We start from the raw sequence: 18,222 nt of genomic DNA on the forward strand, positions 1-18,222 counted from the left end.
TGGCTCTGTGGCTAAAGTGGCAGAGCATTAGCCTTAAGTTGAAGAGCTCAGGGACAACACCCAGGCCCAGAGTTTCCTTAAAGAACAGGAAGATATGCAGGGTACCAGTGGTTCATGCCCATAGTTGTAACTATTCAGAAGGCTGAGATTTGAGGATCAAAGTTCAAAGTGAGCCCAGGCAGGGAAGTCAGTGAGACTCTTATCCCCAATTAATCAAAAAACAAAAACAAAAACAAAAAAAAGAAAAAAAAAAACAGAAGTGGAGCTGTGGCTTCACTTGCTAGCCTTGAGCAAAAGAGCTCAGGGAGGGGCTGGGGATATGGCCTAGTGGCAAGAGTGCTTGCCTTGTATACATGAGGCCCTGGGTTCGGTTCCCCAGCACCACATATACAGAAAATGGCCAGAAGTGGTGCTGTGGCTCAAGTGGCAGAGTGCTAGCCTTGAGCAAGAAGAAGCCAGGGACAATGCTCAGGCCCCGAGTCCAAGCCCCAGGACTGGCCAAAAGAGCTCAGGAGCTCAGGGATAGCATCTAGGACCTGAGTTCAAGCCCCAGTACTCTCTCTCAAACACACACACACACACACACACACACACACACACACACACACACACACACGGTATATGAAGATCCAAATTCTCAATGGAGCTTTTAAGTCACTTACTCTGGATGTTTTTAAGGCAGATAATGTTAATAATAAATTTAACAAGGCTATTTCAAAGACATTTTTTCTAGAATTTCTTCCAAAGATCTGCTAAGTCCTGCAACTATTATATATTATATATTATGTATAAATATATTATATATATTATGTATAAATATATATATTATATATTATGTATAAAGTGTCTAGATGGCTTCTGTTAACAGTGCTGCCTCTAACTGAACAAAAAATTCTTGGGTATGGAGTCCTTGACCAAATAAAATGAAGACATTTTGTGGCCTTCATCCTTTGTTTAATGAACCTATCCTTTCTCAGAAGATAATGAGCCCTCAAATCTTCATGTTAGTGTAAATATATTTAAAATAATGATAATAGCACTATAAGATTAAGCACTCGAACAAACAACCCACTTAAATGAATTTGGTTTCTAAAAACAACATGGGATAGTGAAGCAGATTTAAGGGTGCAAGAATATTACATTTCTTGGGTATCCTTCCATCACAGCAAATATTCCAACTGAAATTCATACTCTATGGGGACAGTCAATCACTGAGGCAGGAGGCAGGGAAACAGGGGCAAGTTACCACCTCTCTAGCCGCAGAGCCAGTCACCCTCGTGCACACCCAATGAATACTTCATTCATTCTTCATATTTACTGCAAGACCCCTGTTCTGGTGAGAGATGAGACACAAACAATCCCTTGTTTCCTTTTGGGCTGGAGGTGGGAAGGAAGGTAGACATTAAGAGTCTGAATAAACAGTGAGTGAGGGATTAGAGCTCTAGAAGAAATAAACTGGTGATAAGAATAAGGAATTGTCAGGAAAGGCCACTTCAGACAGGTATGGGGTAGAAGTCTACCCTGAAATGACCTTTGAGTGGATTATGGGAAAAGCTAGTGGGGCTCATCTATAGGACCCCCCCCCCCAAAAAAAAAGGTTGAGGTATTAAAAGCTCCTTTTCTGAGCTGGGCACGTAAGACTGTAGGGGGCAGAGGTAATTTCAACATTCTTCCCTGAAGGTTTTGAGGTTTTAGGCCTGCTAGATAAATTGGCAATTGACAGGTTAGCAGGAGAGAAAGCTAGAGATTTACTTACATGCCAGGAACCATCAGACAAAGAGAAGCCAATAACCCAGTGACCTTCAGAAGCTTCTATCGTCTTCTTCATTCAGGAAAGAGAAGTTGGGGCTACAGGCAACCTTAGAGTGGCACTAGTGGCTTATACCTGTAATCCCAGCTACTCAGGAGACTGAGGTCTGAGGACTGTGGTTCAAAGCCAGCCCAGGCAGAAAAGTCCATGAGATTTTTATTCCCATTTAATCAGTGAAAAGCTAGAAGTGGAGCTGTGGCCCAAGTGGTAGAATATCAGCCTTGATCCAAAAAAGCTAAGGGAGACTACCTGGGCCCCAGAATCAGCACAGGGTCAGAATTTAAACCCCAGAACTAGACTTCCTGTAAAAGTCTAGAGAGTACTGAGAGATAGGAAATGGTGATTTTTCCACAGTGGGCTTGGGTACATCCATCCTTCTCTCAAATGTGCTGGGCTTTGATGTGAGATTCAAGAGAAATTAGACATTAATCTATGTATCTCTTCGTCTTATGCTATAATCCCCAGAGTAACTTCACTCTGAGGGCATATGTTTAAAAGACTTGTTCTTCTGTCTAAAGACCACCCCTTGGAGTTGGAGGTATGGTTTAGTTGGTAGAGCACTAGCCAATAAGTGAAAGCATCAGGTACCAAGTTCGAGCCCCAGTCATGGAAAAAAATAAAGACCATGCCTGTATTATGTTTGTGGCTATCTCTCTTTGGAAATCTGTTTTCTCTTCCATTTCCTACCTAACATTTGACAAAAGATGAAATTTTGTTTAGCAATTTAATAACACAAAAATCCACTCATGACACTGCCTTCATTACAATCAGAAGTTTAATGAAAGCATCAGCAACTATGCTAAAGATAACTTAAGGTTAGATGTTAGGCAGACATAAAAATACAGTGCAATCATTTTCCCATTTCCAATCAGCCATGAGGTGTAAAACTGTAAAATGTCAACATGTGGGAGAAAAGCACCAAGAATCCTTTCAGTAATGCACTACATGGAGAGAGATTTTCAAAGTGCTACAGGTTGAGGCACTGTACTTAAACGCTGAACAAACGTCTGATTCCAACTGCTCACAGAAGGCAGAGGTTTTGGTTTTGGTTTTTTCCAAGTAAGCTACAAACTCTATGGTTAGGAATATTAGAAATCCATGTACAAATTAAAGAATGAGAAACTTGCTAGTGCTGAATTACGCAACAACATTTAGTCTATTAGTTTTTATCTTATTTTATTTTTATTTATTTATTTATTTTTGGCCAGTCCTGGGGCTTGGACTCAGGGCCTGAGCACTGTCCCTGGCTTCTTTTTGCTCAAGGCTAGCACTCTGTCACTTGAGCCACAGCGCCACTCCTGGCCGTTTTCTGTATATGTGGTGCTGGGGAATCGAACCCAGGGCCTCATGTATATGAGGCAAGCACTCTTGCCACTAGGCCATATCCCCAGCCTATCTTATTTTTTTAAAAGCCAAACTCCTCAAGCTATCTAAAAATCGTCCTGTATTTCACTGATCTACTTTGTAAGTGGTTAATTATATTTACAAAAGGAAATAATCAATATGGTAGATATCAAACACTGCAGAGTGAAGGGCTGGTTATGGTAGAGCACACCTGTAATCATAGCTATACAGGAGATAGAAGTAGGGGAGGATGCAGCCTGAGGTCAGCCTGGGCAAAAAGCAGGAGACTCCAGCTGCAATTTTACAAAAGCAAGAAGGGCTAGAGGTGTCACTCAAGTAGTAGAATGCATGTCTAGCAAGTATGAGCCAAATGTGAGTACTGCTAGCCAACAACAAAGAACGCAGGGTCAAAAACAAATCAATACTTGATCACATAATATCTCATCTTTTTCTTTTTCCTCTTAATAGTATTTTACTAAGCAGCTATTATTAACCTTCCCACTGTCTGTCTAGGAATGTGCCTGATCCAAAAACAAAAACAAAAAGAAACAGAAGAGAAGAAGAAATGTAGCCTCACATTCAGAACTGGCCTGGAGTGCCATTGTGGGCTAAGAGAGAGGAAGAGATCCGAAGTAGAGAGATGTGGTGCCTCTGAGGTCTGTAAAACAGAGCAAACATAGGTGGCGAGTCACAGGAGACCGTTCTGTCCCAAGTGTTCAAATTCTGTGCTTCCCCTTTGCATTTAATTCTCAAAGTGACCACAACTCTGGGTCTTTCCTTCCCCTTTTTCTCTTCTCTATCAGGAGGAACAGCCATAGGCTTTCCAAAGGTAAGTGAGTCCAAGGCTCTTCCTTGTGGCCTGATTTGCAGCTGCTGGAGGCTTACATTCCATGTTATGCTTAAACCACTAAGGAGCCCTTCTAAGAGTCTTTAAAATGATTGCTTTGGCAAGGCACTGGTGTCTCATGCCTGTAATCCTAGCTACTCAGGAGTCTGAGATCTGAGGACCGAGGCTCAACGCCAGCCCAGGCAGGAAAATGCATGAGATTCTTACCTCCTATTAACCAGTAAAAGGTTGGAAGTGAGCTGTGGCTCAAGTAGTAAAGTGCCAACCTTGAGCATAAAAGTTAAGACAGTGCCCAATCCAATTCAAGTCCCAGTACCAGCACCAAAAAAGAAAAAAGAATTGGCTGGGAATATGGCTTAGTGGTAGAGTGCTTGCCTAGCATGCATGAAGTCCAGTACCTTATAAACAAAAAGAGCCAGAAGTGGCGCTGTGGCTCAAGTGGTAGAGTGCTAACCTTGAGCAAAAAGAAGCCAGGGACAGTGCTCAGGCCCTGAGTTCAAGCCTCAGGAAGGACAAAAAAAAAAAGGCTTTAAGTGATGAACAAAAGTCTATTCACTTAAAAAAAAACAGCATTAAAGTGACATCAAACAACAAGTTGCTTCCTTTTATGATTTATTTATTCATTTATTTATTATTGATTGTGGGGCTTGAATTCAGGGCCTGAGCACTGTCCCTGAGCTCTTTTACTCAAGGCTAGCACTCTACCACTTGAGCCACAGTGTCACTTCCAGTTTTCTAGTTGTTAGCGAGGACTTTTCAGCCTGGGCTGGCTTTGAACCCTGATCATGAGATCTTACCCTCCTGAGTAGCTAGGAACATAGGCATGAGCCACAGGCACTCAGATTTTTTTTTTTTTTGCCAGTCCTGGTGCTTGGGACTCAGGGTCTAAGCACTGTCCCTGGCTTCCTTTTGCGCAAGGCTAGCACTCTACATCTTGAGTCATAGCACCACTTCTGGCCTTTTCTGTTTATGTGGTACTGAAGAATTGAACCAGGGCTTCATGCATGCTAGACAAGCACTCTACCACTAAGCCACATTCCCAGCCCCAGCTATTTTTTTAATTGTCTTTACACAACAAAAATTTGACCTGTAAGTATTCAGAGGGTGTAGGATTCTCCCCTTAAGTGCCCTTCTTCCAGGTCTGTCATCAATCACGTGTTGACCTCCATCTCCTGAGAGCAAGGTTCTGTAAATGAGGCATTGCTACAGCCTCCCCTCTACACGTCCATTAGGTTTGGAAAGGGATGCCAGTAAACTGGGGCTTTTTGGTGGTTAATTGCAGATAAGGGTCTTGTAGACTTTTTTTGCCTGGGCTGACTTTGAACCTTGATCCTCAGATCTCAGCCTTTTAGGTAGCTATGTTTACAGGCTTGAGCCATTGGCATCTGGCTCACATGCTGGCTGGAAGTAGAGCTGTGGCTTTAGTGATAGAGTGCCAGTCTGGAGTGAAAAAGTGAAACAAAAGTGTGCAAGGTTCTGAGTTCAAGCCCTAGTGCTGTACACACAAATACACACACAAACACAGACACACACACACAGAACGTAGATGATCTTCTGCTTCTGAGGTTTTTGATAATATCAGAACATTCCAAGGCACTTGCCTTTCCTCAGTACTGAGAGGCAAAGAGAAGGCAAATTTCCTCACCCCATTTTACCAAGGGATGACAGTGTCTCTGAAAGGAGAGAAGGCCTGGCCCCTTGCTACTAAATGCGGAGTTCCTGCTTCCTGGTGAGAACCACATCCCTCATGAGCATCCCTTGTGTAGCTGAGCTGTCCTGTTGGCGCGCCTCCCACACGTACACTCGCTCTTCCTTTATTCTTCCCACTTGCTATCATCCACCAGCCTTGGATGGGCAGAGGTGCTACACCCACAGTCATTGGCAGTCAGAAGAATCTGCTAAGAAGGACATTTATTTAGCCTGTTTACCTTCTCATTTTGGAGGCGCTCTTCATCTCTTTGAGATGGTTATATTAAAAGGTCGTGGGGCTAAAGTTAGACCAAATCTTCCACTCAGGGTGGGCTTAGAACCCTCAGCTAAAGCAAAAGAGAAACTCTGCATCAGGCTCACAAACATCAGGAACAATTCCATCTTTGCCAGTTGTTCTCCCATACATACTCGCTTCCCTAGAAGTGAGACAGGAAAAAAGAAACATTATCATACCCTTCCCTTTTCTACTTCAAAAAATGAACACATTTATATGAAATACCTAGATTCAGTGTTTCTTTTTTTTTTAATCTAGAGTCTCTTGCAATATATGCCCATGAGAATTTTTACAGACAAGTTCACATTGTCATGCCAACTTTAAAAGCCCGTCCTCACCTAACCAGGAACTAAAGTCAGCAATCACATCACGGCTACTCTCTCCTTGTGGGTCACTTAGGAGTGAGGAAGTTAGATTAGGGCTTCTGGAGCTTTCCCAGAAGACATTTCATGCATCCTAATGTAAGGACATCATGATCAGAAAGCCCTCCTTACCCAGTAGCCTAGCAGATGATCAGAAAGTATTCTTTTTTGTCAGTCCTAGGTCTTGAACTCGGGACCTGGGCTCTATCTTTGAGCTTCTTTTGCTTGAGGCTAGCACTCTTGAGCCACAGCTCGGCTTCTGGCATTTTTTGGTAGTTTATTGGAGATAAATAAGAGTCTCACAGACTTTTTTTTTCCTGGTCTGGCTTTGAACCTTGATCCTCAGATCTCAGCTTCCTGGGTAGCTAGGATTACAGGCACGAGCCACCCTGTCCAACTCCAGAAATTGTTCTTAACTCCTTTAGTTCCCTGGGGCCCAATTGGAACTTAGGCAATGTGAAAAGGAAAATCTCTAGTCATAAAGATGAGACTTAATCAAATTGCATTTTTGTACTGCTGGGATTAAGCCCAGGGCCTCATGCATGTGAGGCAAGCACTTTGCCACTGAGCTACACTCAGTCTCTAATTCTGCTTCGTTAAAAAAAAGAAGATGATATTGCCGGGCGCCAGTGGCTCACACCTGTCATCCTAGCTACTTAGGAAGCTGAGATCTGAGGATCATAGTCCAAAGCCAGCCAGACTCTTATCCCCAATTAGCCACCAGGAAACCAAAAGTGGTGCTGTGGCTCAAGTGATACAGTGCTACCTTGAGCTGAAGAGCTCAGGACAGTGCCCAGCCCCAGAGTTCAAGCCCCAAGACCAGCAAAAAATTTAAAAAAATGATGCCATTAAAACACATACATATACATACACACGCACAAAGGTTTAACCAACCTATGCTAACACATACACATATACATATACATATACATATACATATACACACACAAAGGTTTAACCAACCTACGCCAAAAGGAACAAAGGTTTCTTTTTTTATAATTTTTCCTTGGTCATCCAGAAATCGATTAGGATAGAAATCATCTGGTTTCTCCCAAATGGCTGGGTCTCTGTGTATCAACCACAAGTTAGGTAAAACCACGGTGCCTTTAGGAATGTTATACCCTTGGAGTACTATAACAACAAACAAACAAACAAACAAGTGAGAAGCAAAAATACAGCATCATTCCACATGCTTAAGACTTCTCCCTAAACATTATTATTTGGAAGAACAAGCATATAGTTATGCATTTAGCATTTTAATTGGCCAAGACTAAACTCTGGGGTCCCTGAGGTCAAGGACAAGATCTGATGTCAGTTCTCGTCCTAGGCTTCCCAGTAGCAGAATCCAGCCTAACCCAGGGCAGGTGCTTTGATGGATAGCGAGTTAATGAATTCAGTCAAGTCATAATAACATTACAATTAAGAGATAATACTAAATGCGGCCATAAAATTCAATGTGTATATGTGAAAATGGAACTTGGAAAATTGAGAGGATTGGTAGGGTTGGGAGAGATGGGGGAGAAAGATGAAAGGGGTGACATTGATCAAGATATACTGTGCTCATAAACTGACATGTTTAATGGAAGCCCATTTATACAACTACTGAAGGATAATATTTTTTATAAAAAAAAGAAACACTAAGACAGAAATAGTAGGACATTCCAAATAAACTTTTCTTAATAATTATGAATCCCTATGATTTGTATAAAACAGTTCACAGGGTTTTCTGTCTATACAACAATAGGATGAGAAAAACTGAGATAAGAGGAAGTGCAGGAATCTCTAGAAATGGTAAATTACGTGTGTGTGTGTGTGTGTGTGTGTGTGTGTGTGTGTGTGTGTGTGACAGAACTCAGGCTGCCCTCAAATTTGAGGTCCTCCTGCCTCAGCCTCCTGAGAGCTTGGATTAAGCATCTGTATCACATCTGGCACGAGGTAAACTCCTTCTCAGTCGGGATGTTTAAAAGGCATCATGGGGGATGGGAATATGGCCTAGTGGCAAGAGTGCTTGCCTCCTATACTTGAATCTCCCCAGCAACACATATATGGAAAACGGCCAGAAGGGGCGCTGTGGCTCAGGTGGCAGAGTGCTAGCCTTGAGCGGGAAGAAGCCAGGGACAGTGCTCAGGCCCTGAGTCCAAGGCCCAGGACTGGCCAAAAAAAAAAAAAAAAAAAGGCATCATGGATATAACCACTTGGGCATGTCTCACCATAAGGGAGAAATGGACAGCGATGCCTCTAAAAATCAGACAGGCTCCTTCTCAAATTGTGAATTCCTATCTGGTTGCAGAGTTTTACAAATCAAGTAGGGCAATTTCCAGCTACACATTCCTTCACTCCACAATTAGACTAGCTCTCCTGACTTCCATGAATCCTGTAGTTATTTTTTTTCTGCCATCACAGCTGATCTAAGTTGTGGCATTATTTGCTTTGCTCATCTAAGCATGGGTGCTTGTGGAGTCCACAGAGCTATCAACAAAACATAGCGCTTGAATGCCAGCACCACTATGACTGGACAAAGAGGGGTGGAAGCATTCACTGGCCATTTTACTGTCTAGAATACAATGTTAATTCCAATGGCTGGCACAGCCTTCTGCTTAGCTACACAGACTGGGGACACCTCCAGAGCAGGGAGCCCCCAACTTGCCTGTTTTCTCTGAGGTCATGCGAGGAATGGAGAGCGGCACCACCACCGTCAGCCTCTGCACCTCCATAAGGGTGGCTTCGGTGTAAGGCATGTGGATCTTGTCTGTGAGGGAGGGGGCTCGGTCACAACCGATGACCCTTTCAATTTCTTCATGAACCTTCTCTGTGAGAAACAACACAAAACAACAGATAAACCAGAAGCAAAGCCTGAGAGAGTTGAACATGTATCTTACATCCACTTCCCTTTACCATGTACCTGCTAGCCTGGCTCGGCCTTGTTCAGCCCCAGGGAATTGCAGCCCTGGCCAAGTATGGCTCGTACAGAGGAAGGGGTTGCTGTGACTTGGGGTTAATGGGACTTGGAAGCAGTAGAACAGAGGGAAGAACACTGCTCACTTCTGCAATTAGTAGCTCCTGTCTCTCTTTTTCTCATTCTCTCTCAACTCACTCACCATGGGGGAAGGCAAAAGCTAAGTCAAGCAGCTGGGTCACAACATGGTAGAGGGACAGCATGTGGGAACAAGTAATCACAGCACCAGCAGGAAGCCCGAAGGACGCAGAGGCACAGCTTGCTCTCTATAACAACCCACTATTGTGGGAACTAACTGGGGTCCTCTGAGAACTACATGAATCCTCTACAGCCCTGTAGAGGTACCTTGTTCTACCTTGTGCCTTGCCTTAAAGCAACCACCTCCCCACCACTACCATGCTGAGAAACAAACTTCTAGCACATGACTCTTTGGGAGTCTCCATAGCACATGGTAAAAGACTATGCCAGTCTAAGTCAACCAAGAGACGGGGAGATTGTTCTAGATGATCTACTTTGCAGTTGTAGGCTGCATAAGGGTGCTGCAGTCAACAACAGAGCACAACCCTGTGGGTCTTAGGGAGGCTGTGGTAGTCTTCATTGAAGCACGCTCTGTGACATCCACATAATGATGAAGTCACCTCACGATACATTTCTCAGAAAACATCCCTGTGGTTAAGGGATGCAAGCCTGTTCATGGCTTTAAAACCAGGGAAGCTCTCCCGGTTAAGTCAAGAGAGACATGTCAGTACAGAAACATGGCTAGATCCAGGACTGTTACCTCTGAAATTGGAGGAAGGGAGGCACAAGCTAAAGAGGCTGGAAATACCAAGGAAATGATTTCTCTTGGGTCTCCTGAAAGGGACCAAACCCTGCCAGCATTCGGATTCTTCATCCAGGGAGGCATGTATGTCAGACTTTTAATGTATAGCACCACGAAATCACAAATTGTGATTATGTTTGTAGTAATTCATCATAGCAGCAATCCAAATAAATACATTATTCTCTCTTATTTATCTTTTGGAATTGACATGGTAAAACTAGCTGTGTGGGCCTCCATTCTCCACTTTTGAAACAAGATAAAAGGGTTCCCATGAGCATTAGAATTCCTGAGAGCTCTAAAATGTCCTGCTTCAACTCTAAAGACCTCTGCATTGAAGATTTCACACAGAACAAGATAGAGAAAATCAAGGTGACCATTCTTCTATGTAGACACTTGAGCTTTCACTTCTCATATCTTACCAAGTTTCTGTGAATTGCCAGTATTTAATTTTGTTTCCCACTCTAGAGGCATTAGTGCTTGGAGCAGATAGATCACAGAGGTTACTACTCCTGATTTAAATCATCCCGGTTTGCCATGAATAAAGAACAGATGAGATGGGCTCAGTAGCTCACATTTGTTAATCCTAGGCTGAGATCTGAGGATCGTGGTTCAAATCCAGCTCAAGCAGGAAAATCCATGAGACTCTACTCTCCAATTAACTATCAAAAAGCTAGAATTAAAGTTGTGGCTCAACTAAGGGATAGTTCCTGGGCCAAGTTTAAGCCTTGGTATACACACACACACACACACACACACACACACACACACACACAGATGAATTATTTACCTTGCACATCGGGATTCACTGACATATACAGCAGGCACCAAAGCAAAGAGTTGGTTGTGGTATCAGTGCCAGCGATGAAGAGATCGCCAATGATATAAAACAGATAGTCTTCATCAAAACTACTGTTGCTGTTGTTTTTCTTCTCCTCCTCTACATGGAGCAAGTACATGTCTATGAAATCCCGAGGATTATCATTGTCCAGAGACTCTTGATGATCTTTGATGATTTTTTTAAGGAAGTTGGTTATATCCTTTTCGATTTGTCTCACTTCTTTAAATGGTCCAAAGGGAAGGTAATAAAGCCAAGGGCATATGTTGACCAGTAGGAGCTGTTTGTTCAGACACAGTTCTAATCCCCGAGACATGAAACTAAGCATCTCCTTAAACTCCCCGTTAGTGTAATCGAAGCGCTTGCCAAAGCACAAGGAGCAGATGACATTAGACACAGCGCTGTGGACAATGTGGAAAGGGTTAAAGGGGTCTTTCCCATGCTTCTGCATTTCCTCCTTTACATATTTGAACTCCTCAATAATCCGGGGCTCCAAGCTAAGCTTTCCCAAACCAAAATGGCGAAGGGTTGCATGAGAGAACTTCCTCTGCTGTTTCCAGACTGGACCATAGTGTGCAAACACAATCCCTGCAGAAGGACACAGGGAAAGGAAGGTGAGAGAGAACAATGCCTGCTCACACTGAATATACGCAGCCAAGAAGGAGTCACAGTTCTCAAGGTTCTTATGAAAAGCATCTACACAGATAAAGTCCAGCAGTCATGAAGAATGGTTAGAAAAGTTCACTCATAAAGATACTTTAGGTTCAATAACAGAAATTAGCTCCAACTAAATTAAGAGGATATGCTATAGTTATATAATCAATAGTGACTTCTAGTACAATGAAAACCAGTAAAGTTGGTATTGGAAGTAGGAAATTCAAAGGGAATACCAAATTCGAGAGACACGGGGTAAAAAAAGAGAAATAACTACAAAAGCAATACTTGCAAAACTGTTTGGTGTAAGTGAACTGAACAACTGGGCGGGGGGGAGGGAAGGGGGGGAGGGAGGGGGGCATGAGGGACAAGGCAACAAACAGTACAAGAAATGTATCCAACGCCCAACATATGATACTGTAACCTCTCTGTACGTCAGTTTGAAAATAAAAATTTGAGAAAAAAAAAAAAAAAAAAAAAAAGAAAACCAGTAAAGTATCAATGCCCTAAATTAATGTGCATTTAAATGTCCTTTTGTGGTTTTTTTGGTGGTGTTGGGAATTGAACTCAGGGCCTCACATTTATTAGGCAGGTGTTCTACCACTTGAGCCACAGCCCCACGTCTGGTTTTCTGAGTAGTTCATTGGAGTTGAGTCTCATGGACTTTCCTACCCAGGCTGGCTTCAAGCTGCTACCCTCAGATCTCATCCTCCTGAGTAGCTAGGACTACAGGTGTGAGCCACCAGCACACAGTATAATTACTGTTATTTTATATGATATAGTTCTCCTAATGTCTTAATGTCTAATAGGAAAAGTCTCATGTCCTCAAACTTTCTTCTTCACAACTATTTTGCATTATTCTGGGATATTCACTATTTTACAAACCTTTAATATTAGCTCTATAAGAAAGCCTTTGGGATTTTGACAGGAATTGCATTTAATTTATAGATGAATTTGAAAAGTTCGGTCTTCAGGGTCATTGGACTTGCTTGGCTATCAAGATTAATCTTAACTTGTTGATTTCCTAACTTAAAAACCATATTTCCATGTAGACTGGCTGTTCTTGTGCTGTAAAGTCAAGGAGTGTTGCAACTTGTTGCAGGTGGAATGGGGTAGGTCGAGGTTGAGAAGTATTTTCTTGGTTAGCTCCAGGCCCAAACATACTTTTTTTTTTTTTTTGCTGGCAGCTAAGTTTCTTTGTCAAAGTTCAGTCAGAATAAACCCTTGGAGAATGTCATCTTCGCACAGAAGGCTTTTCATATGCCCATCATGACATTGTCTGTCCTCATCTGCCATCCTAACCAAAAGATCACTAAAACACATTATTCTCCAGAGCATTCACTTTCTATTTTCTGAGAGTTGGAGTGAGTAGTCCAGGGAACTGCTCTAACTACACTTTGTATCCATTTTGCACTACCCCCAATTGTATTTTTTATTTTGTTGGTCCTGGGGCTTGAACTCAGAGCTTCTTGCCCAAGGCTAATGTTCTACCACTTGGAACCACAGTTCTACTTCCAGTTTTCTGGTGATTAGTTGCAGATAAGAGTCTTATGGCCTTTCTTGTAGGCAGGCTTTGAACTGTGATCCTCAGATCTCAGCCTCCTGAGTAGCTAGAGAAGAACATGTTGTTAAGAGATGTTGCCCATGTTCTCTAGATACTTCTGTCCTGTCAGCTGAGCACGCCACAGAAAGGAGGACATTGGAGCTGATTGATGCTACCTTGCAGAGACTGTGAATGAAGGCACATTTAGACAAATAAAACACCTGAGTAAAGTCAAAGAGGATGTTTTGAGAAGCTGTAATTAATCTTCAGGGGAAATCAGGTTTAGATAAGGCAAAGGACTGAGCCTTCTCTGAAGAGGGTAAGATTACATCTTTAACTTAATTTTTTAAAAAGGCAATTTAATGATGAGCTGACAGCAACCAAGAAAGAGAGAAGAGGTGGCCAAATTAGCAAGGCCAGGGACAAGAGGCATGACAGAATTAACGGCTGGAGACTTACTGAGAAACCACCTAGTTTCCATCACCAGTAAAATAGATTATCAATTAATTTGGACCAAATAAAGATACCTTAATCATCCAGTGTGTATAGATTTTTTAAAATTCAAATAAGGCCATGCTGTTTTGTTTTGTGCCAGTCTTAGGGCTTGACCTTGGGGGCCTGGGTTCTGTCTCTGAGCTTTTTACTCAAGGCTAGTGTTCAAGTGATATGAACCACATCTTCATTTCTGGCCTCTTTTTTTTTTTTTTCTTTTTGCTGGTCCTGGTGCTTGAACTCAGGGTCTGGGCACTGTCTCTGAGCTTCTTTGGGCTTAAAGCTTGTGCTCTTTCACTTGAGCCACAGCACCACTTCTGGCTTTTTCTAACAGTTTATTGGAGATAAGAGATTCATGGACTTTCCTACCTGGCCTTGCTTTAAACCATGATCCTCAAATCTCAGCCTCTTGAGTAGCTAGGATTACAGGTGTGAGCCACTGGTGCCTAGTTCTTTAAGAATTGGAAGCAAGGGGCTGGGAATATGGCCTAGTGGCAAGAGTGCTTGCCTCCTATACAGAAAGCCCTGGGTTGGATTCCTCAGCACCACATATATAAAAAATGGCCAGAAGTGGCACTGTGGAGCAAGTGGCAGAGTGCTAGCCTTGAGCAAAAAAAATAAAAGAGGGCTGGGGATATGGCCTAGTGGCAAGAGTGCCTGCCTCGGATACACGAGGCCCTGGGTTCGATTCCCCAGCACCACATATACAGAAAACGGCCAGAAGCAGCGCTGTGGCTCAAGTGGCAGAGTGCCAGCCTTGAGCGGGAAGAAGCCAGGGACAGTGCTCAGGCCCTGAGTCCAAGGCCCAGGACTGGCCAAAAAAAATAATAAATAAATAAATAAATAAATAAATAAAAGAAGCCAGGGACAGTGCTGAGGTCCTGAGTTGAAGGCCCAGGACTGGCCAAAAAAAAAAAAAAAAAAAGAATTTGAAGCAAATCTGAGCAGTATACAAACATTTATTTTGTTCTCAAAATGTTCCAATGCAAATAGTTTATAATTTAAAAATGTAAACAATAAGCCCACATTATTTGCAGATTTATTACACGGGGGGTTTGACCACACACAATAAAAAATAATTTAAAAATTAAAATTTCAGAAACAAAAAAATGAAAAATTCCACAGCTCACAGCTCAACAGAGAAGAAACTCTTTGTCAATCTTGTATTATTGTAATTGTGTGATCTGCTAAGTGTTTTCCTACCCTTAATTTTAGGAAAATGTACCTCCTTATAGCCAATGGGGGCTCACAGAGTATAATAAAAGTGAGTGTCCTTGATGTAAGTAAAAATTTGAGCTTTAGAGATAGGAATGTGGCTTAATGATAGAGTGCTTGCCTAGCATGTATGAAGCCCTGGGTTCGATTCCTCAGCACCACATATACAGAAAAAGTCAGAAGTGGTGCTGTGGCTCAAGTGATAGAGTGCTAGCCTTGAACAAAAAGAAGCCAGGGACAGTGCTCAGGCCTTGAGTTCAAGCCACAGGACTGGCAAAAAAAAAAAAAAAAGAGCTTTGGTGAAGGCAATGTGTCTTTCGTGGGAGTCAAATGGTCATGGGAAAAGCAAATCAAGGACCCACAGTATTTGAGGTAAGGAGCATGAAGTAAGATCTAGTCTATAGTGAGCAATATTAATTTTCACAACAATAATGTTGTGATATATTCCACATGGTCTCAACTGTGGGGGCTCTGGACTGTACCTGTGGCTATAGGTAAATGTGTTTACTACAGTGTGTCTTGCTTTCACACCATCATAAAGAAATCATAAGCCCCCCACCCTAACTTCTGTACTTGTGTCTTTCAACCTGCCTTCTTGTTGTAGAGACATGAAACACATTTGCGGCATGCCTGTGCCTGCCCTAGACTTGGGGTAACATCTCACAAGACTGCCTGGAATACCTTTGGCCTCCTGGCATGCTGGTTATCTTTCCTGGAAGCCAGGACATCTGAAGAGAACCAAGTAGAAGCAGGGGCAGCACGTGGGATGGCATGGAGAAGGGGAGGTGCATGTTTCCACTTGTTTTTCAGTGGCACACTTAAAGTATTCTGATCACAACTCCTTGTTTAAAATCTATGTGTCCAGAGTAACTCTGGCTTTATCCTGACCCCCAAAGCCCAGTCTCTTCATTACCTGTTCTAAGGATAGGAAATACCAATTCCTTTAAAAGACAATTGCTGAGCGCCTTACCAGTGCCAGGCAGGGATGGTCCTCCAGTGGCGATGGCCTATATTCAGTTCCAAGGTTTTGTGAGTTGATGAAGGGAAATATGTGGGCAATAAAATTTGATTTGACAAGGAAACCTGACCCATCTGGAGGGGCAGTGAGCTTCTGGAGAAAAACTCACTTAATTTGGCGTTTAGCAAATGCGTATGAGTGATTCAAAGAAGGTTTGAACCTACCAGCCAATAAGATGAAGTCGAAGCCTGATAAACCTCTGTGTGCGTGGGGGAGGGGGGGATAATTGGAGTGCTGTATTTCACCAGCAACAGACAGCATGTTTTCCAAATTGCAAAATTATGCAACTTCAACTCCCATAAAGAGAGACAAGGCTATGGACAGCTCATTAGGGTTTCCTAGTAGGAGCCAAGGATGTTTTCTGGATGTGTGTGTATTCACACACAGGTACTGGGTCTTGAACGCAGGCCTTCGGTGCTGTCCTTGACTTTCCATCCACAGCTGGCATTCTGTTACCGAGGCCTCACTTCCATTTCCTACTTTTGGGTGGTTAATTAGAGAGAATTTCAGAGCCTTTCCTGTCAAGGCTGGCTTGGCACCACGTATGCCAGCTATCTTTTCATTTTTGCTACTGAGGATTGCTCGCAGGGTGTTGCATTTGCTACGCCAGGCATGTTCCTTACCACTGAGTTACATCCCAGCCAAAAGCTTTGTGTGCCAGTCCTGGGGCTTGAACTCAGAGCCTGGTGCACTGTCCTTTAGCTTTTTCTGCTCAAGGCTAGCAGTTTGTCACTTGAGCCACAGCTCCACTTCCAACTTTTTGGAAGTTAATTGGAAGTAAGCCTCACAAGTTTTCCTGCCCGAGCTGGCTTTGAATCACCATCCTCAGACCACAGCCCCTGGAGCAGCTAGCAGTACACGCACGCATGAGCCACCATCACCAGGCATGTTGTTGTTTTTAAGAAGAAAATGTCTTGTTAAACTCTTGCAGTCAAAACTCGCCAGATGTGCATAATACACTTCCTTCTTTCTAACCGGGCCCACGTTTAGACACTTTGGGGACCACAGGCTGAGGAATGAGGCCTTATCTGGGAGGAGACACAGCTGATGAATCACACCCTGATGTCCTCTGCCTTACCCCCTTATTATGGTCCCTCAATCTCTTGGGGTTCCCACTGCTGAGCTTAGAGTCTGAAAGTCTGGCCTGGGTGAGTGGTCGGTGGCATCTGAAAGGCACCATCCCTGCCTTGGCGCAGGTGCAAGGGAGAGGCGTGCACCTGCAGCCCCGGGGTGTCAGCCCACTGCGACCACCGCAAGGCCCCCCTGGCTCACCCTTCTGCTTGGTGATGAGGGAGATGAGCGGCACCCTCGGGCGGTCGCTGAACACCTCGGCTTGCTGCACCAGCGCCTGGCGCACGATGTGGTAGTCGTTGAGGACCACCACCGGGTAGTGGCCGATGAAGAAGCTGAAGATGTTGCCGTACACGCGAGTCAGTTTGGTCAGGTACACTTGGGAGCCCACGGCTGTTGAGTCCACCGCTGTGGGCCTGGCCGGGCGGCCCAGCCAGAGGTTGCCGTATCGCCGGAGGAAGGACGGCAGCAGCATGGGCCCATAGTTGCCCACCAGGGGCCAGGGCGTGGGCCCGGGAGGGAGGCCCCGCGACCGGTGCCATCGCAGCCAGCTCCAGCCCAGCAGCGCGACCAGGCCGCCCAGCAGCAGCGCGACCAGGCCGCCCAGCAGCAGCGCGCCGCCGCTCGGGTCCAGCTGCAGCAGCAGCCCGGGGGCAGCTCGGAGGAGCCTCTCGGGCCAGGTCGGGTCGGCGGCGGCGGGGGACTGTCCCTGGGAGGACATGGCTCGGTGCGCGCCCCGTCCGGAGTCCCAGGCTGTCCCGAGCAGCAGCGCGCCCGGACGCCGGTGCCACCGCCGCTCGCAGCTGTCTGCGCGCTGGAAGGTCGGGGGCGGGGACCAGAATGCCAGGGGCCCCTCTGATTGGATGATCCCAGTGCGCTGTCCTTACCTCTTCCAATCAGCAGCGCGCCAGCCGAGCTGCGGATACTTTTGTTTCTCCACGGAGAAGGTCTGCTCCCCGAGGGGCGGGGGCGGGTTGGGACTGGAGAGGGGAACAATCTGATTTGTACCCAAGGTTGCACCCCCTTTTCTCTGGCTCAGGTTTGGCGTGGCTGCCCCTAAAACTAGGGCTCTGGTTGACAGTAGGGATTTTCTTTTGTCACCCCAGGGGCAGAAATCCCAGCAGGTTGTCCAAGAGAGTTGACAACTAAACGTTAGGTATCTGCTTAAGCAGAAAGCATTTGGGGGAGGACGATTTTAGTAGTTATTAATATAAAAAATATATTAAGCAATGGGAGAGATGACATTATTATTGCCCTTAGGCTAAATCTAA

The 18,222-nt window shown here is 44.3% G+C and overlaps 1 protein-coding gene across 1 annotated transcript; it reads right to left on the reverse strand.

Moving 5' to 3' along the window:
* Nucleotides 1–5,895: 5,895 nt before the first annotated feature.
* On the reverse strand, nucleotides 5,896–17,697 carry LOC125341374 (cytochrome P450 2U1). The gene is made up of 5 exons (XM_048333372.1): nucleotides 17,153–17,697; nucleotides 10,911–11,546; nucleotides 8,995–9,156; nucleotides 7,311–7,478; nucleotides 5,896–6,127 (listed from the first exon to the last, which is right to left on the reverse strand). The coding sequence occupies exons 1-5, from the start codon at nucleotides 17,670–17,672 to the stop codon at nucleotides 5,952–5,954; spliced, it is 1,662 nt and encodes a 553-aa protein (XP_048189329.1). The 5' UTR covers nucleotides 17,673–17,697; the 3' UTR covers nucleotides 5,896–5,951.
* Nucleotides 17,698–18,222: the final 525 nt, after the last annotated feature.

This window comes from Perognathus longimembris, chromosome 24 (genome assembly GCF_023159225.1).
Source record: "Perognathus longimembris pacificus isolate PPM17 chromosome 24, ASM2315922v1, whole genome shotgun sequence".
Classification (NCBI taxonomy): Eukaryota; Metazoa; Chordata; class Mammalia; order Rodentia; family Heteromyidae; genus Perognathus; species Perognathus longimembris.